This window comes from Lethenteron reissneri, chromosome 52 (assembly GCF_015708825.2).
Source record: "Lethenteron reissneri isolate LAM-NWPU_2019-01 chromosome 52, ASM1570882v1, whole genome shotgun sequence".
Taxonomy (NCBI): Eukaryota; Metazoa; Chordata; class Hyperoartia; order Petromyzontiformes; family Petromyzontidae; genus Lethenteron; species Lethenteron reissneri.
Window position 1 is genome coordinate 3,264,860 of NC_083830.1, and position 23,066 is coordinate 3,287,925.

At 50.9% G+C, this 23,066-nt stretch overlaps 1 protein-coding gene across 2 annotated transcripts in view; it reads right to left on the minus strand.

Moving 5' to 3' along the window:
* LOC133355906 (transcription factor MafB-like) overlaps nucleotides 1-22,258 on the minus strand; it is a 74,238-nt gene extending 51,980 nt beyond the window's left edge. Inside the window, exons 1-2 of one of the 2 annotated variants that reach the window (XR_009756798.1) lie at nucleotides 21,898-22,255; nucleotides 20,062-21,532 (exon numbers count right to left, since the gene is read on the minus strand). Coding sequence is in view for 1 of the 2 variants with exons in the window: in XM_061573322.1 (XP_061429306.1) it covers nucleotides 20,138-21,411 (1,274 nt within the window). In the remaining variant the exon portion in view is untranslated. Of the gene's footprint in view, nucleotides 1-20,061; nucleotides 21,533-21,897 lie in introns of both variants that reach the window. The other variant, XM_061573322.1, reaches the window with a different exon arrangement.
* Nucleotides 22,259-23,066: the final 808 nt, after the last annotated feature.

Below are 23,066 nucleotides of genomic sequence, written 5' to 3' on the forward strand. Positions count from 1 at the left end.
GCTGAGCCGACCCTACGAGATGCCCGTGCGGATCGCATTTCCCCTCTGTCGGACGTCACCGACGGGAACTGAACCTCAAACTTTTTTTCAAACAAATATACCAAACCGTACGAACACTAACCGCGAAGATCCCCTAATTTCAGTCTGCTCGCAGACCGCTGGGGCTAGAGGGCTGATCGCGGCCGCAACGATGGACGTGGCGGTGGTGTTGGCCCACAGCAGGTAGTCGTTTTTAAGTCGACGTTTACCTAGAGGAGGCCCGAGACTCGTTCAGATGTTCGCCCACAAAATGTTCACCATGGCCGGGAATTGAACTCGGGACAGGCCGGACTCACAGTGCAGTGCGCTAACCCCAATGACACCTCTTGACCCTGCAAACCACTACAAAGATCCCCCGTGTAGCCTTAACAGGCTGTAGGGGAAAGTGCTGTTAGCGAGTAGCAGCACCTATTAAGGCCGGCACGGCACACGAGGGGGTGGGTGGCCAGTAACCACGCCCGACCGCCTTTGTCTCCCCCAGCGGCGCTGTTTACACTACCGCACCGGGTCCTCGTTTTTAGGTTGAGCCGACCTAGGAGTGGCCCGGGACCGGTTCAAATAATCCTCACTGTTGTTGGGCGTGCACCGGAATTGAAGTCGGGTCGCCGGGTTCGTGGCACAGAGCGCTAACCGCTGCACCACCGCTCCCCACAAAACCACTACACACACTCAACACACACACACACACCACACCAAAGACAAAGATCCCCCGTGTAGCCTAACACGGGCTGGCGGGGGCAAGTGCAGTTAACGAGTAGCGCCTACGAATGCCGGCACGGCACACGAGCGGCTGGGTGGAGACCACCGGCCGCCTTTGTCTCCCCAGTGGCGATGTTTTTTACACACCGCCACCAGCTACCCACTTGAGGCTGAGTCGACCTAGAGGAGGCCCAGGACCGGTTCAGATAATCGTCGCCGGTGTTGGCCGTGAGCGGGAATCGAGCGCAGCGTAGCGCTAACCGCGACACCACCGCTCCCCACAAACCACTACAAAGACAAAGATCCCCCGTGTAGCCTACACAGCCTGTCGAGGGCAAGTGCAGTTAACGAATATGAAGGTGGGTGCCGAGTGTCGGCCACCTTTGTCTCCCCAATGCAAACGAACGCACACACACAGCACTGTACACATACGGGGGGGGAGGGGGGGCAGAAAGCTTATCTACTTATGACTGTCAAGAAGGCAGAGTGCATTCATAGAGCGGGTGGTGATCGGGTTTCATAGCCCGTGCCCAGGAGCCCAATGCCCACTCAATTTCCTGAGAGCCGCGTGCGTGTACGTGTGTACGTGTGTGTGTGTACGTGTGTACGTGTGTGTGTGCGTGTGTTTGTGTAAAGTGCGTGTGTGTGTATGTGTGTGTGTATTTACGCGTGTGTGTGTGCGTGCACGTGCGTGTGTGTACGTGTGTGTGTGTGTGTGCGTGTGTGTGTGTACGAGTGTACGTGTGTACGTGTGTGTGTGTACGTATGTGTGTACGTGTGTGTGTGTGTACGTGTGTGTACGTGTGTGTGTGTACGTGTGTGTGTGTACGAGTGTACGTGTGTGTGTACGTGTGTGTGTACGTGTGTACGTGTGTGTGTGTACGTGTGTGTGTGTACGTATGTGGGTGTACGTGTGTGTGTGTACGAGTGTACGTGTTTGTGTGTACGTGTGTGTGTACGTGTGTGTGTGTACGTGTGTGTGTGCGTGTGTGTGTGTACGTGTGTACGTGTGTGTACGTGTGTGTGTACGTGTGTGTGTGTGTACGTGTGTGTGTGTACGTGTGTGCTGAGCGAAATGCTGAGGGAGGGTGGCGTTTGTGCACAGACTGCCCTATATGACATCATAACAACAGTCTGGACCACTGGACGGGTTCCGCAGGACTGGAAGGATGCCCTGGTGGTCCCCCTCTTTAAGAAGGGGGACCGCACAGACTGTAACAACTACAGGGGCATCTCACTCCTCAGTGTGCCGGGTAAGGTCCTGGCAAGGATTATTCAACATCGCCTTGCTAGGCACGCTGAGGAGGGGCTTGCGGAGCCCCAATGCGGTTTCAGGAAAGGGCGGTCCTGCACAGATGCCATATTTTCTGTCCGTCTGCTACAGCAGAGGTGTAGGGAATTCCAAAAAGACCTACATCTCTGCTTTATTGACCTGGTCAAGGCCTATGATACCATCAGTAGGACTGGACTCTGGGTTGTTCTTCGTGCTTTCGGAGTCCCTGACCCTCTGCTCACGATCATTAAGGACCTTCATGATGGTGAGCGGGCCCGGGTAAAACTACGTGGCCGGGAGTCGGAGCCTTTCCCTGTACACCTTGGGGTGCGACAGGGATGTCCTCTGGCTCCCACATTATTTAACATCTATTTTGACCGCGTAGTTCGTGAAGCCTTCAATAGCTGTACCGGGGGAATTTCCGTTTGGTACAGATATAATGGGAGGCTGATCGACGCCCGGGTGCGATCAAGGGATGGCTCCCTATTGGTCAACCACGTTATGTATGCCGATGATTTGGTAATAGCTGCTCATTCAGAAGAGGAGTTGGAGGCGCTGCTGCTGAGACTGGAGCGTGCCACTAAGAGGTGGGGCCTTACCATCAGCCCCACCAAAACCAAGCACCTGCCTGGGTATTTTGTACCATCGGACACTCCACCCCCACAACTCCCAATTGGTGATGGGGCAGTTGTGGAGAGAGTGGAGAGTTTCCCATACCTGGGCAGTGTGCTTATGACCGGCTCCATTCTATCAGCAGAGGTCTCACTCCGAATCAGTCGAGCGGCAATATCTTTTCATCGGTTGCGTAACGCTGTGTGGAAGCTACCTGGTCTGTCGCTCCGCACGAAGCTTCAGGTCTTCTCGGCCACGGTCATTCCCTCCCTTCTCTACGCTTGCGAGACGTGGACCCCCCTGGTGGAGCATCTTCGCCGGTTGGAAACATTTAGGCTGGCCTGCCTACGATCCATCCTGGGTTTAACCAGGCTGGATTGTGTGAGGAGCTCACAAATCCTTGAAAGATCTGGGCAAAGTCCCATCAGTGAGCTCCTCCGGCAGGCAAGGCTGCGTTGGCTGGGTCATGTAGCCCGCATGCCCAGCCACCGCATGCCTAAACAGCTTTTGTTCGGCCGGATCGAGGGGGCTAGACGGGCGCGGCACGGGCTGGAGAAGAGATGGAGTGATGTGGTACAGGAGGACGTGGAGCTGAGTGGACTTGCCGATGACTGGTACCAGCGGTGTCAAGATCGGCCTCAGTGGAGGAGGCTCGTGAAGGACGCTACTGGGCAGTTGGAGGCAGTCGCCCTCCAACAACAACGGACGGCGGAGGAGCGACGCTCACAACAACGAGCGGAGCGCCGGGTGGCTAAAGCACAGCAAGTTGGCACAGTAGGGGGCACAGTTGGTGCATCAGCCAGTCATCTCGGTCATCTCGGTCAGTCGACCCGTGGCACCTGGGTCTGCCCCGTGACCTCCTGCCAGCGGGCTTTCGACACTTCACGTGGCCTCAAGGTGCACTTGGCCTGGCACAAGCATCGTGGTGACGTCACCGCCACTTAGTGGCGAATGGCGGTTGTTGTTGTTGTGTGTACGTGTGTGTGTACGTGTGTGTACGTGCGTGTGTGTGTACGTGTGTGTGTGTACGTGTGTGTGTGCGTGTGTGTGTGTACGTGTGTGTGTGCACGTGTGTGTACGTGTGTGTGTACGTGTGTGTGTACGTGTGTGTGTGTACGTGTGTGTGTGCGTGTGTGTGTGCACGTGTGTGTGTGTACGTGTGTGTGTATTTACGCGTGTGTGTTCGTGTGTGTGTGTGCACGTGCGCGTGTGTACGTGTGTGTGTACGTGTGTGTACGTGCGTGTGTGTGTACGTGTGTGTGTGTGTACGTGTGTGTGTACGTGTGTGCGTGTGTGTGTGCACGTGTATGTACGTGTGTGCGTTATACGTGCGTGTGTGTGTACGTGTGTGTGTACGTGTGTGTACGTGTGTGTGTATACGTGCGTGTGTGTGTACGTGTGTGTGTGTACGTGTGTGTGCGTTATACGTGCGTGTGTGTGTGTGCGAGCGCGCGCGTAGATTTTGGGTTCAAGAGGACACGGGCGCATTTGTCATACGACGCACTCCCAACTATCCCCCCCCCCCAGTCCATTCACAAGATCCATCCATTCCCAGTCTATCCACCACCACCCCGCCCCATTCACCCACCCACCCACCCCTCCAGTTAGGGCTGGTGGTGGGATGCATTGATCGAGCAGTCCCGAATCCTCGATACAGATGCCGCACGGCAGCGAACGGCATCAGCGACATCGGAAAGGAAATTTCGATTAAAAGCTTTCGTGACTGCAGGGATTCATCTTCTTGGTTCTTTCGGTAAAGTCACGTAGAAGGGAAGTAATAAAATAATAAAAATAAAACATAATAAAATAATTCTCACGACGTTTCGGCCACAACGCAAGCAGCCGTCCTCAGGTGAAGACCAGGTCTGTCGGGGAGACAGCGTCATTCAGACAGCGTCATTCAGACGCTGTCTCCCCGACAGACCTGGTCTTCACCTCAGGACGGCTGCTTGCGTTGTGGCCGAAACGTCGTGAGAATGATTTGATTATGTTTTATTATTGTATTACTTCCCTTCTACGTGACTTTACCGAAAGAACCAAGAAGATGAATGAATCCCTGCAGTCACGAAAGCTTTAAATCGAAATTTAAGTTTGTCTTCTTAAACACAACCGCGTCCGTTCGCACCTGAACGCCGCGCATTTGCGCTGCCCGCGTGCTCGGTGAGTCACGCCGCTGCGTCAGGGTCGAGGCCGTGCCGAGGTCAAGGTCGTCATCCTGGCAGCGGCGGCTTCTGGCGAGCCACCGAGCAAAGCCGGTCACCGCATCGCGCGCATTTCAGAGGCGCTTATGCGGCCTCTTCCTTCCGATATGAGGACGGCACCGGGACGCTGCGCACTTATAAAATCATCGTCGTCGCGATTGAAGACTCATTTATTTAAATTTCGATTTAAAGTTTTCGTGACTGCAGGGATTCATCTTCTTGGTTCTTTCGGTAAAGTCACGTACAATGGAAATAATAAAATAATAAAAATAAAACATAATAAAATAATAGAGTATAATAAAAATTATAATGTTTAATTTTATTATTTTATTATGTGAAATTTTGTATTATTTTATTATTTCCATTCTACGTGACTTTACCGAAAGAACCAAGAAGACTCATTTCTTTATCACCGCTTTTTGCGTTCGGTCCGCTGTCCTGCCCCCGGCACCTCCGATTAGCGCGGCTTGGCTACACGTACGGTGCGAGAGAAGTTCGATGTACGTACGTGCGAGGCTGAGGCGGGGTGGTGTCAAGGCGGGTTCGTGGGAATTTCCATCATGCGGTGAGCTGAGCGAGAGAGAGAGAGTGAGAGAGTAGGCCAAGCCCTGCGAGGAGGAATCGTGACCCTTTGCGGGGAGTGCTGGCGGGGGAGGAGGCGGGGGGGGCGAGTTACCCCACGGACGGAGTGACCTTACCTTGAACAGGAAGTGGCGAACGGCTGCCGGCATTTGGGGCACCAGAACCAGGAGTGGCGGTGGGCGGCTTTGAACAACGTGGAGCTCGCAGTCGCGCGCTCACGGTTAGCGTTGTGTGGGTTGGGCGGGTTGGTTGGGTGGATGGGTTGGTTGGGTGGATGGGTGGGCGGTTGGTTGGGTGGGCGGTTGGTTGGGTGGGTGGGTTGGTTGGGTGGATGGGTGGGCGGTTGGTTGGGTGGGCTGGTGGGTTGCATGGTTGATTAGGTGGTTGGGTGGATGAGTGGGTGGGTTGGCTGGTTGGGTGGGTGGGGAGGGTGGGTGGGTTGGGAGGGTGGGTGAGTTGGTTGGGTGCGTAGATTGGTTGGGTGGGTGGGTGGGTTGGGTGGGTGGGTGTGTGGGTTGGTTGGGTGCGTGGGTTGGTTGGGTGGATGGGTTGCGTGGTTGATTAGGTGGTTGTGTGGATGAGTGGATGGGTTGGCTGGTTGGGTGGGTGGGTTGGGTGGGTGGTGGGTTGGTTGGTTGGGTGCGTGGGTTGGTTGGGTGGATGGGTGGGTGGTTGGTTGGGTGGGTGGATTGCCTGGTTGATTAAGTGGTTGGGTGGATGAGTGGGTGGGTTGGCTGGGAGGGTGGGTTGGTTGGGTGTGTGAGTTGGTTGGGTGCGTGGGTTGGTTGGGTGGATGGGTGGGTGGTTAGTTGGGTGGATGAGTTGGTGGGTTGGCTGGTTGGGTGGATGGGTTGGGACGGTGGGTTGGGCGAGTGGGTGGGTGGGTTGCGTCGTTGATCAGGTGGGTGGGCTGGTGGGTGATTGGCGTGGTTGTGTGCGTGGTTGGGCTGGTGGGTCGGTGGGTTCGCTCGGCGTGTGCGTGCGTGGGCGACGACTTCTGGTGGTTGTCACGCGACGTTCACCTTTCCTGAGCGGTGCTGCCCGCAACAACTCGAGTGGATATTCCCCTGATTGTACACTGATTAGTGTACACTGATTAGTGTGCACTGATTAGTGTACGCTGATTAGTGTACACTTATTTAGATGACAAGCCAAGGGAAAGTTTCACTCGAGTTACCTTCTTTTTTTTTAATCGAACAACGGCCACAGAGACCTGAGTTCAGTCGGCGGTCACGATTTGCGCTTTCCCTACCGGCGATCGGCTGAGTTGAGGCGCGCCTCGAGTCGCCCCCGAATGTGGACGGGCCTCAAAATGAGTGTCTGGGGATGTGGCTCGGACGACGACGACGACGATGTCGGCTGCCCGTGTGGTCGAGGCTTAAACGGCCGGAAGCGGCGCAAGAGTTGCACGAATTGTCGCGCCGCGTGACGGGCAACCGAAAACATTGATGCGCGCGTGCGACAAACGCTGCAAACGCAAGCGCGCAGTCTTTCCACAAGGTCGCGAACACGGGGACCTACGTATAAAAAAGAGTGGTGTGCGCGCACTGCTAGGCACGTGCGTACGCGCGCTACACGAGGCAATCGCGTGCGCAATTTATTTCCTTATTCACCCGCCGTCACGGGAGCGGTAAAGGAGAAGCCCCGCAAGTGCCTTCGCTCGAGCCACCGCTGGCGGAAGAGGCCTCCGCGAGGCTGACCACACGGGGCGTGCGGATCGGGTAAAGGCGGGCACTGACAGAGGAGGCGGAACGAAAGCTGATGTATGCACGGACGGAGAGGCGCGTGGGAGGTGACTGCTACTGGTGGTCTGTGCAAAACGACTGGACAGGAGCTTTACAGCTTATCGGATTTCTCCAGTGTGAATAAATATTCTGTGGGGGGGGGGGGGGGGGGCGAGAGCTTAGGGGCGCTGGAGACGATATACAGCAAGCGTGCTGTGACGGTTCCACCTGAAGACGGAAGCTTGTGTTGCCTCCGAAACGTCGTGCTTTTATTTTATTTTTTATTTTACTTGTATTAATTAAATTTTTTTTTACCTACGTGACTTTACCGAAAAAAACCTAAGAATATGAAGACGATGTCCTGTTGATTGGAACGGAAGGACGTGGGCTGGAGCGGGGCACGTCTGCGAGAGGAGGCGATACACTTTAAACGAACTGAACTATTTTGTATTTTGCCGGGGTTAAGGCCCACTGAGCTATGCAGATGTTTTTCGGAAGCGATCTTGCTACGACCAAATGGCAGCTCAACGGAGCGGCTTATCGTCGTCTGGGAATTCATAGCAGACAAATGACTCTCAAAGTGCGTGACGTTGATTCTCAATGTGGAGGGGTGGGGGGGGGGGGGAAACGAGAGTGCCTGGAGAAAAATCCACGCGACCACGGGGAGAGAGACATGCACGCTCAAAATATACAGCAGGCGTCAGGGGTCGGGATCGAAGTCACGACCTCCTGTATACCAGGCGAGGTAGTTAACTTATCCTAGTCATCGTAATGATGAGAGAGACACGCAAACTCCAAATATACAGCAGGCGTCTGGGTCGGGATCGAAGCCACGACCTCCTGTATACCAGGCGAGGTAGTTAACATCTCATAGCCACCGTGATGATGAGAGAGACACGCAAACTCCAAATATACAGCAACAGGCGTCAGGGTTCGGGATCGAAGCCACGACCTCCTGTACACCAGGCGAGGTAGTTAACATCTCCGAGCCACCGAGGCACCCCTATGAAGGCTGCTGGTACGATACACTACGGGCTGGGTAGACAGCATCATGCCCAACCGCCTTTGTCTTCCCAGTGGCAAATGTTTACAAACTGCACCGGGTACTCATTTGAGGCTCAGTCATCCTAGAGGAGGCCCGGGACTAGTTCACATAATCGCCAATGGTGTTGACCGTGAGCGGGAATTGAACTCGGGTGGCCGGGTTCGTAGCGCAGTGCGCTAACTGCTACACACACACGTAGATACACACACACAACATAGTTTCATACACACAAAATATAATTGCATGGCAAGTGCTGGGAGAGATAAACTATTACAATTCATTATAATTATCTTCTTCATAAATAAGTATAATAACTATCATTAGTCTAATAACGATTTACTTTTAATACATTGATCACACGGTCTGTAACTATACGTGTGAAATTATCTTGCTGAGTTTACATCCCAGTTCGGGGGGTAGGGGGGTTGACTCAGCCCATCATCGCTCCCTTCGGGATCGATAAAATAGGTACCACTTTGCGCGAAGCCGACAGTGTCTGGCTTATGGATGGACTCAACCCTACCACAGGAATGTGGAATGTCCACAGATGAGCTCATTCGGGCAGGAAACCTCTGAGGTTGGACTTTGAATGAAAGTATGGGAATGCGTGGCACGCTTTCTTACATCACATTATAGGTGCGTACTTACAAAAATAGGTCTCTGATTATACGTGTGTGCTATTAATAACCAAGCACCGGTTACATAATTACCGTGTGCACTCTCATACTTTGCAAAGCGTGTTGCGTTTACGCGTACAGCGGTCACATGGACGGGTACATTGCGTTCGCGTGCCACATGCACATGCGATCAAATGGAAATGGGGAAAAAAGTGACGCAATTGTGTCATGTAAAATACTCGAATTATGCTGCTAAATCAACTGTTCTTTTATATATATATTACTATGTATGTCACGTGATGAATAATATTGACTATGTAACACATATAAAAGTCACATTTTCGCCTGCGGAAACGAGTTTGGTCCGCTAGTAATATAACGAACGTAAGGGAAAATGTGCAACGGATTCACGGACACGGCCGGCGTGCTTGGAGAGTCACCCCCACGACGTTTACAATGTGAGCGCTGTGTGACGTTCCTCCGGTCGTTACAATCAGCCGATTTGCCGGAATGGGTGTGCTGAATTTTTGCTGATTGGGCACGTTCTGTTTACGTGACAAACCTCACGAATTGGCTGTGTCGGGTGGTGGTGGTGGAGGGTTCACGACACATTTATATTTACGCGATCTAACTCATAAAACCTTTATTATCAATAATATTGGTCGCGAAAGCCTCCTACTACGTGTTCAATTTACGAAGAAAATTTTTCCTTTTTGTAATAACGATAGTGTCAATTATTTACCCAGAATAGCCACACTTTGAGTTACATATTTGTAGGCTACGTACGGTGCGAAAGAAGTTCAACATGTATGCATTGTTTCGTTTGTTGTCCTTCCCCCCGCACATCCGATTAGCACGGTTGTCTACGTACGGTGCGAAGGAAGTTCCACCGTACATGTGGATGTCAGGCCGACACCACCGATATTTGTTTGTGATGCGCACGCGTTCAGCTACGGTGGAGGAAACCGAAGGACCCACGTGACGTTACCGAAAGAACCAAAGAGTATGGATCCTTGCAGTCACGAAAACTTCAAATCTAGAATGACCCACGGGAAACCCCATGCCGGGCAGGGTGAGAGAGCGTGCGGAAGACACGCAACCCGAGTCGGGAATCGAACACGGCTCCATCTCGCCACGTGGAGCGACGCGCCACCCCGACTGCCCAAGCCGATGCGAAAGTTTCGTCGTGAATGGGCCAGCGATCGAGGCGATGCATTAGCTCCGGGCTCGGTACGTTGGGCCTGGGAAGCGGAAGGATGATGGCCAAGTGGTCGAGGCTAACGACGGCGTGGGCAACCAATAGGAGGGGAAATCGCGTCCCGAGGGGAACTCCACCGCAGACGTGGAGCGATGCCGTCAGCGCCGTGACCGGGCCCCGCGGAAGTCCACCCACCCGGTGGATCGTGGCTGACCGTGACGACGACGGCGACGATGACAATCAAGGAACCTGACAGCATCCTAAGCTTACAGCTACTTAATAATACACACACACACACTCTCCCATGTACACACATGCGAAGCACTTCTGGATTAAGTGATTTAATTATTTAATGGCTCCTGTGTACACGCTCCGGTTCTTTCCATGGCGCTGTGGCGGTGCGGTGGGCCGGGAAACAGCTAACAGAGGCAAAGGTCCCCCGTGTAGCCTTAACACGACAAGCGGGGCAAGTGCTGTCGGAGAACGACGCATAAAGGCCGACGCAGGGCTAGAAGAGTTGGTGTGGCCAGCGACACACAAACCGGCCAGCAGCACGCCTGGCGCAGTGCACACATTTAAGGCCGAGTCGACCTAGAGGTGGGCCCAAAAAAAACCAGTTCGCATATTCGCCGCCGATGCCGTTCGCGAGCGGCAACCGAACTCGGCTCGCCGGGCTCGTAGCGGCGTCGCGCTAACCGCCGTGCCACCGCTTCCCACGCGCGCGCACACTCATGCACGCGCGCACGCACGCACGCGCTGTGTCACTGGCATTTAAAGCGGTGGGGGAAACTACGTTGCCGGCAAACAAATAAATACTACCGGGCGTTTTCCATTGACAACCCAAATACCGTGTGCTGATGCAGGAGTGAATGTTCATACCCAGCGCTTTGCCAAAGGTGATGATGATGATGATGATTGCGATGATGGCGATTTCATGATGATGACGACGACGGTGATTTGATGATAACGGCGCGATCCCAACCCACTTATTATTATAATGTCACCATCGTATCTGAGCTATCCCAGATCACCACAGGGACGGCATGACTCACACGTGGATTGTGACAGTCATTCGTCTCCCTTGAGCCACGTTGGAACCACAAAGGCGGTCGTGACCGTAGAGTAAGGCGTGGTGGCGCAGTGGTTAGCGTACGGCGATACGATACGTACCCTACGGCTTAATTCCCGGCCACGGCTAACATCAGTGGCGAGCGATATCCGACCAGGTCCTGCCCCCCCCCACCCCAACCTTCTTTCGCCAAACCCACGCTAACCCGCGTGGTGAAGTATTGCCCAACAACTAATAAATCACCGTAACCGATAGGTGTGTAAGGAGGCTTTCATCCAGCAGTGGATCGGCAAGCGGCTGAATATTTACACCATTGGAACCTCATTTGCCAGTAAAAAATATGATAATTGTTTTTTACCCTTCTATCTGGCAACAAAACTGACACTTTTTTTTACAAGGAGTCATGTTTGCATAGACCACAATACCTGCAGCCATAATGCAAACAAAAAACATAACTCTGATAATGTATGCAACTGTCCTTGAAGTTGATTGGTCCACACCCGAGACAGCTTTCCTTAGAGCCTAGTCTCACATGGGTTGGACCAGATGACGCCAAAAGGCGCACAGATAGAAGGGTAAAAAAAGAATTATCAAGCGGCTGAATGCCATCATTTCAGTTGCTCTGCGCTGTGGAGGCAAGTGTGCCGATGCAGGGTGGACGCACGCACTGCACGACATGCCACAAGTTTACATTTGCGGCCGCTATTCATTTGTTTTGGCCCCGAGATTTGAACCCCTTTTGTTTGTTGTAGCCCGGAAACAGCCCGAGAACACAAAGACAAAGATCCCCCATATAGCCTTAACAGACTGTAGGGGCAAGTGCTGTTAGCGAGTAGCACCTATGAAGGCCGGCACGACACACGAGGGGGTGGGGTGGCCAGCACCACGCCCGGCCGCCGTTGTCTCCCTAGTGGCGATGTTTACTACACATCGCACCAGGTACTCATTTGAGGCTGAGTCGACCTAGGGGAGGCCCGGGAACGGTTCAGATAATCGTCACTGAGTGTTGGACGTGAGCGGGAATCGAACCCGTGTCGCCGGGTTCGTAGCGCAGCGTAGCGCTAACCACTACACTGCCGCTCCCCACCGGGAACACACACACGCACACACGCACACGCACACCCACACGCATACACACACGCACACACACACGCATACACACACGCACACACACACACACACGCACGTACACACACACGTACGCACCATAGGTGCTCTGTGCGTGGTGGAGGAGAATGGGTGGGGGGGGTACAGGCCCAAGACCAGCTCAGACAAATCGTCGCCGGTGTTGGCGACCATGAGGGGGGGAGATCGAACTCGGGATGTCGGGTTCGTAGCGCAGCGAACCACCGCGCCATCGCCCCTCCAACACGCGCACGCTACCCCCCCCCCCGGGATATATGAACCCTTTGTAAATTCACCGCTGCACGTAGGCCTCTGCGTGCCATGCGGGGGGGGGGGGGGGTCACGGGGAGTTTGTTTGACCGCACCTCGCCACGCACTGCTCAGTGTAGGCTAGTCGACGGGAGGGCTGTGTGTGTGTGTGCGTGGTGGCGTTCGTCAAAACTGCTCGAGACATCGCTCGTCAGCGGCGGTAGCCGTCGCTGGCAGTATCAGAGCCGCTGTGTTCCTTTGCTCCGCACCTCCGATTTGCGCGGGCGGCTACGCACGGCGCGAAAGAAGTCCGAAGCTCGTACGTGCACAGACGCGCGTACGTTCACGGTGCAGCGCGCTAACTGCCACGGCTAATCCGCCGGAGTTGTCGGCTTTAGGGTTGAACTTGCAGAAGGTGTTCGCGTGTGTGCGTGCGTGCGGGAGTAAGACGTCAGCCGTGGCAGGAGGAGAGCGGAGGGTGCCGATAAGCCCTCAACGCGCCACGCACGCCGACGACTGGACAGCTTCCTCGCCCCCACAAGATTTGCATGCCGCTCCAAGTCGCGCGTTTGGGTTGTTTGTAAATAAACTTCCCCAAAAAAATGGCCGTGTAATACGAAGTGGGGGAAAGTATACGCGATGTATAGACGGACACGTGCGTGACACGCACGCAGACAAAACACAAAGTGAAGAAGAAGACGAAGATCACCTTCATAGCCCTCACAGACTTTCGTGTAAGTGCTGTTAGCCGGCACGGCGCACGATGGGGGTGGTGTGGCCGGCACCACGGAGTGGACGGACTGACGTACACCAGGATATTCGTTCGCAGAATCGGAAGCTGTATTTATACCGGAGGTATCCGATGAGCTATGAAGATAATTTTTTGAGGTCAGAACGTGAGAACAACATTTTTTGGAACAGGTCAACTTCTCGGGGAAGGTCCAGGAATGGTTCACATTCACACCCGATGGTGAACACATCCGATGGTGAACAAGCGCACGTGAACACGCGCGCACGCGTGAACACACGCACGTGTGATTGTGGGAAAATCTAGGTGAGAGAAATCGTTGAAATTGCACGGAAACTCAATGCAAATAAAAAAAACACACGAAAACATCAAGGAAATAACCCCCCCCCCAAAAAAAAAAAACACCACTCGCGCTATATTTTAGTTTGTTTTCCCTTTCAATTTTAATGATGACCAAAGCAGCACAAACAGTAAAAAAAAATCTAAAAATGAAATAAACAAAAATAATCAACATCATCATCATAGTCGTCGGGCCCGTAAACATTCCAACGTAACAAAAGCGCACACTCGGAGGGGAGGTGGGGAAGACAACACAATTTCGTACAAATTTCGATTGGTGGTGGATAAATCGACTCGGGACAACACACACGCAGCGTCCAGTTTACGCGCGATGGCTTTGTTACAATTCGCATGAACGGCGGAAGACTTCCTGAACTCTGCCATCGCAAGGCCAGATTTCAAACAAACTATTTATGTTCATTCTACCAGGTTAAGGCCCCGCTGAGCTATACAGCTCGTTTCCAGAAGCGACCTGGCCACAAATGATAGCTTCATGCAGTGTCAAGTGGAAATGTATAGCAGCCAAATACTCTAGAAACGCACGTTGATTAGAAAAACCGGAGAACCCGGAGATAAATCCACGCGACCACGGGAAGAGAGAGACACGCAAACTACAAATATACAGCAGCGGGCATCGTCAGGGTCTGGATCGAACCCACGACCTCCTGTATACCAGGCGAGGTAGTTAACATCTCGCCATCGCGAATCAGGTATTGGGACCTCTGATTCTCGCGGACACATCGTACAATTTGCATTCTTGTTTTACAACGACGCCCGCCTCTGAATAATTATCTTGCGGTCGTTTATATAAAATCTACGACAGTGTAAAACAAACCAAATGTTATCGACTTTTTAGTGCAACGTACAATATTTACAAACACATATTTTGATACTCTCTTCTTCTTGGGACGAGTGTAATTTAGAAATGTAGGAAAGAAAGGATCTTAAGCCATGCATTACTACTAAGTTATGATTTCGATATTTGTATATTGTGTTCGTATTTGTGCGGTGCTCTCGTATAAATTACATTGTAATTTCACACATGTAGAGGGAGGGGAATGACAAACTTGCGTCTAATGGGACAATTATTCCACAAACTAACATCAGTCTGCTTTTTCATGGTCGTTATTATTTAACTTGGGATTAATGTCATGTTGGCAAGATGATATTGATGATGTGGTTGGCATCACATTTTATATCACAAAAGAAAAGTTATAGGTTCCAATCCTGGTCACATGCTAAATCAACCCATCATCCACTCCTCCTGTGTTGATAAAATTAAGTATCACTTTGTTGGCCAGTCAACGTTGGTTGTCATACACACATGTGGGAATCTGGAATTGGCAATATGGAATTGGAAATGTGGAATTTCCACCCCACAATTGTCTCAAAGCTACCAGCAAGAGTTGACGTCTTACATTAACAAAGGAAAAATTTGGGATTTTTAAATGCTTTTTTTTTGACCGTCGCTCAGAATTTTCCACCTAAAACTGAGCCCCCAATCCTCCAAAAACAATTCACAGCCTGTAAAAAGTCACCATGGTAAGGAAGCAACGGAGCGCCGTGCACACATACGCCTGATAATCATATCTTAAAGTTAATGATAATCAAGGTTATAGTGCATCAGGATTTGAGAGACACTTGATTATTGCACTTCGCTATGATTGGGCCAAATCTCAATTTGGGCTGCGTCAAGAAAAATTCATCTGCAATGCTTAACAAAAATAACAACCACACCTATACCAAAAATACATTCTTAACATTACAACCAAAGCCAGTGGTTCATGATTTCAGGACCCATCATTGTAAATTGCAATTAAATACATATCTGGGTAAAAGTGGGGTTATAATTTCCGAAACAACTTTAAATCACGCGGCTCGCGGCCTTGTCTCTTCAACTAATTTCACGCAGCAGAATTTGTTTTGATTATAATGGAGGGGGGAGAAAACAACAACAACAACAACATCGCACTGGATTTCAAATGTACCGAGTCATCGGCAAGGTGGAGCCTATTGCACGAATGCCACAGAGATGATGCTACACTATCGCAATCGTGCAATATGATAACGACGTATTCTTAGGTTTTTTTCGGTAAAGTCAAATTAATAAAAGTAAAATAAAAATAAAAGAAAAATCACGACGTTTATTAATTTTAAATTTTTTACCTACGTGACTTTACCGAAAAAACCTAAGAATATGAATCCTTGCAGTCACGAAAGCTTCAAATCTACAATAAATGATAACGACGCTTGCCGCATCTACATTACGGAATTCTCTGGATTGCAAGACGCACTTCCTCTGTATTTCACAGTCAAATTTAGTGGGGGCGGACGGGTGCGTCTTACAATCCGGTAGCTGTGCGTGTGTGAGGCCAGATTTTCGTGTAACTTTGCTAACACCGGGCACGTGTTTGGGGTACGTCTTCTCACTCGCCGGAGCGACTTACGATCCGGAGAATACGGTGACTGATACGATTATTACTACTTCTTATTTTGCTGCGAGTGGAAGCGCAGACGAATTTTTTGTTTTGTGAAAAGTGGTCATTTATATATATTTAAAAAAACGTTTACACACACACGCGCATACACACAGAGACACACACAAAGACACACACGCGCGTCAGTAGCTGATTAAAAACACTAACTCCACCACCGTCCCCACCTTACATGACCAGCATGTAGGTGCAGGGACTTTATAATGAGCGGCCTATGAGTGATTAGAACAATTACTTTTTATATCTGCAGAGGTTTGTCAAAGGTGTAGAATCTACATCACGTGTATGTATGTGCGTGTAGCGTGTTTGCTAGATGTGGCTTTTAGCGCGATTTTAGCGAATATAGAATGCACGGAATGTGTGTTTTATCGTAATAAAGTAAAACAAAACTAAATACTGTCAGATTCTATATTTATATCCCCAAGTTGAATCGAGTGGAGCGGTGGTGCCGTGGTTAGCACACGACGCTACGGACCCCGTGATCTAAGTTCAATTCCCCCGCCTCCACGGCTAACATCAGTGGCGAGCGATTATCTGAAAGCAGTCCTACTCACCTAATCCCCCCCCCCCGAAAACCCACAGTGACCAGCGTGGTGAAGTATGGTCAAACAACCCCACCACGATCGACGCACAGTGAGAGTGGAGGCATTCATCCAAGCGACGACGGTTGACAAAATGATTTGCCGGTTATTGGAGATTGAATTTCGACCGCTTTGAAACTTTTAGACTGGCACGGTTATTAAACGTGGCGCTTTCGCGGCTAATATTAAGATAATTGGTTTTCTTGAGACGGGGGGGGGGGGAGGCGGGTGGGGGGTCAGATTTCGTGAATAAAATAAAATGTGTCGTAAACCAGCATCATCAGGTGGTTGATGTCCGCTGATGCTCGCTGTAACTGTCAACGTAAAGTGAGTGCAGGGATTCATCTTGTTGGTTCTTTCGGTAAAGTCACGTTGAAGGGAAATAATAAAATAATAAAAATAAAACATAGTAAAACATAATAATTTATCATGTTTTATTTTTATTATTTTATTATTTCGCTTCTACGTGACTTTACCGAAATAACCAAGAATATATAAACGTGTCGTTAAACCCGCCGCCGCCACCCGACACGGCCAATTAGTAAGTTCATCACACCGGCGTGTTGGAGAGTGAACCCACAACAACATTTACAATTCGGGTACCGTGACGATTCGCCGGTAATTACAACCAGCTTCATCAGGTGACAGCCAGAGTCGTGGACAAATCCTCCTGTTGGTGTCTCCGAAGCAGTACTAAATTGTCCACGTGCGCTCACGTGACAACTGAGTTAATTGGCTGCGTCGGGTGGAGGAGAGTTTACGACGCAACGTTTTACTCGCGCTGCGATCTAAACTAATACAACATCAGCTGTGAATTGCGTAGTTATACTGGACTCATTCACCGTGTGAAGCTTTGCAATTAGCCGTGTGTGTGTTATGCTGTGCGCCAGCCTTTAACTATAAAAAAATATATATTTTACCAGGTCAGGCCCGCTAAGCTATATAGCTATTATTCAGCAGCGACCTGGCCACGATTGATAGCTCAACAAAGTGGCTTATCATCGTGTGGATATGTACAGCAGCAGCCAACTACTCTGAACGCGTGATGCCGATTCTAAATGGGGAGGGAAAAAGCGGAGGACCCGGAGAAAAATCCACGCGACCACGGGGTGAGAGAGAGAGAGACACGCAAACTACAAATACAGCAGGCATCGTCAGGGTCGGGATCGAACCCAAGACCTCCTGCATACCAGGCGAGGTAGTTAACATCTCGCTAACGTGCTTGTATGATACGCGTGTTACTCCTGCAAGACCATGTAATTTTCACGTGGACATGTGCTTTGTAAACCGCCGGGTGTCAAAGTTTCTTTCCCGCTCGTGCTGTTTAGCAAAAGAGTCGTTTATGCACCAAGTCACCGCACACACTCTGCAGGCTGATGCACCAATTCTCTCTCTCTCACCACACAGTCTCTCTCTCTCTGTGTGTGATACGATCATAAACCCGCCGGACAGAGACGTTCGTCTGCATGTCCACACACGCGATTCCAGTTGCACCCTTATCACGGTCGCGACTACCACAACTGCCAGCTAAACTCTCACTTGGCAGGATCGCGAGGGATGGCGACGGCTATGGACAGACGTTCACCCAGCAGTGGATCGATCATGGCTGGCCACTGCTGCTGCTGATGATGATGATGATGATGAAACTTAAGTTGCGTACCAGACAGTGGTTGTTATTATTATTACACTGGTCAAAAAAAATAAAATTTCTGGCCTGGACTTTTGCAGCTGTTTTAGACTAATTTCAGGGTGCTGCTTCCAAATCTGATCTCAGATTTGCTCTATCACATCTAATTTTTATGCTATCGGCATACCCCATTTTCATTGATTTTACCCGAAATTATCTCTGTCACTTATGATTGCAAGTTGTTGCGAGTCAGTGACTGCTTGAGTGTTAAAATATGGTGCTGTATTTTTAGGATAGTGTGTGTATATCATTTTATGTAGATATCCACATTTATTTAATATTTTTCTTTTGCAGTTTTTATTAAAAATGCAATATTTGATATCTCAAAAACCTGATGTGATAGATAAAAACTGATGCCAGATTTGGAATCAGCACCCCAAAATTACATTAAAACCGTTGGAATACCTTATGCCAGAAAAAGTGTGTTGACCAGTGTCATTATATTGCCACGCAGCCTTGGGGAGGACTTTCATCCAGCAGTGGAGATGATAATGAATTAGTGGTGGTAGCGATTGGCAAACGTTGGATCAATGATCGTGGTGACTCTGATGATCGTAATGATTACAGCAGACGCTGATGGCTGAGCTGTACAGTCCCGATGAATCCCTAACGGGAGTGAAACGAGTTATATGTTTCAATATTATATGGCCGTCTTATTGTGCTACTGTTGCCTAGAATAATTTGGCCACAATGTTAGGTGGTGGTGCGTGCATCATAACACCTCCGATGAACACGCTTGGCTACGTACGGTGCTAGAAAAGGAAGTTCAACATTTCACGTAGACACGCAACTGCAATTCACACGCAGCACGATCCCATGCCGTGCTCACGAATTCATGAACGCGCCGAAAGTGTCACGAGCAGATCGGGCAGAGCTCAGCACTGCACAACGCTACTGTGCTTATTACTGCCGCGCTACGATAATCGTGGTATTAATTTAAAAAATATATATATTAATATGGCAAGAGACATGAAGAGAGGGTTGGGGGTTGGTTGAAGAATCGTATGTACACATTTGTTCTTTTGTTTATCCGTCAACAACTAATCTGGCAGTTTGGCAAACATTGCATTTCTTAAGCATTTACAACAATAAAATAAACACAAACGCACGTGACATGTTCGTAAAAAAGGTAAAAAAACAAACAAACAGCGATTGATAACACAATGATGCGCGCACGCGGCTCTGTTATGAATACAATGCCGGGCATCGGGGCTTAGGTGTAGCACGTGGGAGTAGTGGGCACGACAAACAGGCAGGCAGGCGGGCAGGTAGGGTGGTAGCTATGTGGACAGGCAGGTATGTGCATGAGTGAGCAGATTAGCAATTAGGTGGCGAGTTAGGTACGCCAGGCAGCTGGGTGGATGAGTGGGATGAGTGAGAAGGGATGGGGGGAGGTAAGTGGACGTGCAAAGAAGGTGAGCGTGCAGGAAGTCATAAAGCTCGGGAAGTATTTAGGTTGGCAGAAAGGTAGCCCACACAGCTGAAGAGGTAGCTAAGTCGAGAGATAGGCGAATACACCGGTGGCTATACAGGCGCGGATGTAAATCGGCAGGGTAGGTAGCCCAAGATATAAAAAACACAGGTAAGCAGGCAGACATGCGGATATAGAGATGAGCATGCAGGTAGGCAGTTAGTAGAACGAGGCAGGCAGGCAAGCAGGTAGTGGGGGGGGGGGTGCGGACAGGTGAAATAGCCACAGAGTGGCCACCCAGGAAGCATCGGGTGTGAAGTGAGAAACCAGGCAGGTGGGCAGGCAGTCACATCTTACCCTACCCTACCGGGGTGTGTGGGTGAGTCTCTCTCGTCCCCCTTTGTCTCTCCCTGTCTCTCTCTCTCTCTGTCTCTGTCTCTCACGAGTAGTATCCTGAAGGCGAGGGCGCTGGTGCAGCAGCAGCAGCGGAGGAGGAGGAAGCGTCGGAAGATTTCCCCGTCCTCTCGTCTCCTTGATACTGAGCAGCAGCGGCGGCGACGGCGGCCGGAGCTGCACCGGACGTAACCGCAGCTGACAAACGCTCGCATCTTGCCTTGTACGCGTCCCTCTCTCGAGCGAGACGAGCCAACTCCATCCGCAGCGCGTCCACCTGCCGTTGGAGGTCCGTCTTCTCGTTCTCCAGCAGGTGGCGCTGCTGCACGCGCTTGTGCCGGCACGACTGCGCGTAGCCACGGTTCTTGAGGGTCCGACGCTTCTGCTTGAGCCGCAGGACCTCCTCCTTGCTGAAGCCCCTGAGTTGACGGTTCAACTCGCGCACGGACATGGAGACCAGCTGGTCGTCCGAGAAACGGTCGTCGACACGAAGGTTGTGATGGTGGTGGTGGTGGTGGTGGTTGCTGCTGCTACTGCTGCTGCTGTGGTGGTGGTGGTTGCTGTGATGGTGGTGGTGGGCGGTTAGAGGAAGCGCACCTTGCAAGTGCTGCTGCTGTTGTTGCGGCTGCGGCTGCTGTTGCTGCTGCTGATGGTGGTGGTGATGCTGTTGCTGCTGGTGGTGATGTCCTTCAGCCAGCTCGGGGCCGTGGAGATAGGGGGCCTGCTGATGGTCGCTGTGATGTTGCTGCTGCTGCTGATGTTGCTGCTGCTGCTGATGGTTCGGAGGCAGACCCCTGTAATCGAATCCATGTAGAGGTGTTCCGTGGTGGCCACTGTTGATGAGCGCCTCGACGGCATCCTCCGGCGTGAGACTCAGAGGGTCCGCGTTGAGATGCTGATGCTGCTGCTGCGGTGGCTGCTGCTGCTGATGTTGTTGATGCTGCTGCTGCTGCTGCTGCCCATAACCAGGTCCCATCCAATAGAGCTCTTCCAACTGATGCGATCTGAGGTCTGTCGACGGGCTGAGACTTGGTGACGAGGGCACGGAGCTGCAAGGCGTCGAGGAGATGGAGCCGAGACGAATGCAGCCACTTCCACCACCACCGCCAGCACCACCACCAGCACCACCACCAGCACCACCACCGCCGCCACCACCGCAGCCTACTCCGTTCCGGGGCGGGGAGTCTGGTCCTGAAAGATCGGCGACGTTCGCCATTGGCTCCTTCTTGACTTCGAATTTCAGGAGGTCAAAGTCGTTCACGTACTGCATGGCGAGAGGGCCGCTGGGAGAACTTGAGCAACTCAGTGTCATCTCCACGGCCATCGCTCCCAGGTGCGCTCAGCCCTCCATCGTGGCCGGGTCAAGGTTGGGTCAGTGACCGGTCCCGGGTGATGATGCCAACACGCGGGTCTCTGTGGCCGAGGACCAACGCTTGTTCGATGACCTGGCCAAGGTGAAAGAGAAATTTTAAAAAAATGGCTTTCCTTTTGTTGTTAAATGTACAAATCCTGAGATGTCTCAGTGAAAGGAAATAGGGTAATCGAAGTTTAGTTAGGGGTTCTAAGTGTATTGTATTGAGTCCTCCTGCTGCTGATGTAATTGTATGACTCTGCCAGGAATGTCCTTTTAAGATTGTTTAAAACTTTTTTTGTAAAGGAGTCTCAGCAATACGAACGGGTTTATCTAAATTAACACTCTTACAAACTGTACATTCCACGTTTCATTTAAAATTGCGCCCATCATTAGCAGTATTACAACCACCGTTACCAACGTTGACATATAAAATAGTGTGAGAAAAAGCATACGTACTTTTTTACATGCTTCCGCAAATGTCCCTCCTTTAAATGTGACTCGAAAAAAAAGTAAAAAATAAAATTAGTTTCAAATAAAAACAAACCCTACATTTACTTTCAGAGACTTGCACCAACTTTCCTCGCACACTTTTTCGCCGCTAATGCGAAGCTCCCAAGCCAGTGCTTGATTAAAAAAAAACACGAAAGCATCTATTGTTATTATTATGTTGTTGTTGCTGCTGCTGCTGCGGTGATGTGCCTTGTTGGACACACACACAGAGAGAGGGAGAGAGAGAGGGAGATAGTGAAGGGCAGCCAACAACAAGAGAGTTGCCTTGCAAGTGAAGCAGTGGGGAGAGGCTCTCCCCTGCAAAGCCCTTTTATATCCGTGCTGACGTCACGTCGAGAGGGTGGCTGTGAATCGCCGTCTTTCTCACTCTCTACCCTCTCTCGTCAAACGCCTGGGCCAGCCAGCCGGCTAACAACCGGGCTAACACCGCAAGCCACACGGTCAGTCGGTTTCCAGCCGGCGATCTTAGTCGGCAGTCATCCGTGCCCGAGTTTCGCGCAACTCAACTTCAGTGCTGGGCTCTTCGTCAGTTTCGGCGGGTTGGCTTCGTCCGTTCGGAGGCTGAAGGCAAGAGGCAGAGCGATGCGGCCAACCCGAGATAGCCGGGCGGCTGGAGAGAGAATCGTTTATACCTTTGGCTCGTCGGTCAATCGCGAGCGTCAATCGGCCAGTCGACGAGTCGAACAAACGGCGGTGCAGTCGGTGAGTGGTTTGGACGTTCGGCGAATCAGTCGGACGGAAGGTTGGTCGGTCAGCCAGCCACGGCTCTTACACGCTGCGTTCAAGGAATGCAATGCAATGGGCCGTGATTCGTATTGTATATATGCATTTGTGATATGCAAATGGATGTGTATTGTTACGTGGCTGTTTATTTATTTTTAATGAATTCATACCAATGTAAACATCATCGCCGGCCGGTAAGAATGTCTATTAAATGTTCAAGAAATGTACATATATAGATAAAAAAAATGTTTTAAAATGTACTTGGATATGTATATATATCGTATTAAATGAGTGTGTTTCCAAGTGTGTGCATTTTGGTGGTGGTTCATGCTTCAGTGTTTCGCATGTCAGGGCTGCTTGTTGTACGCGCGTGACTTAGTACAGGAATTAAC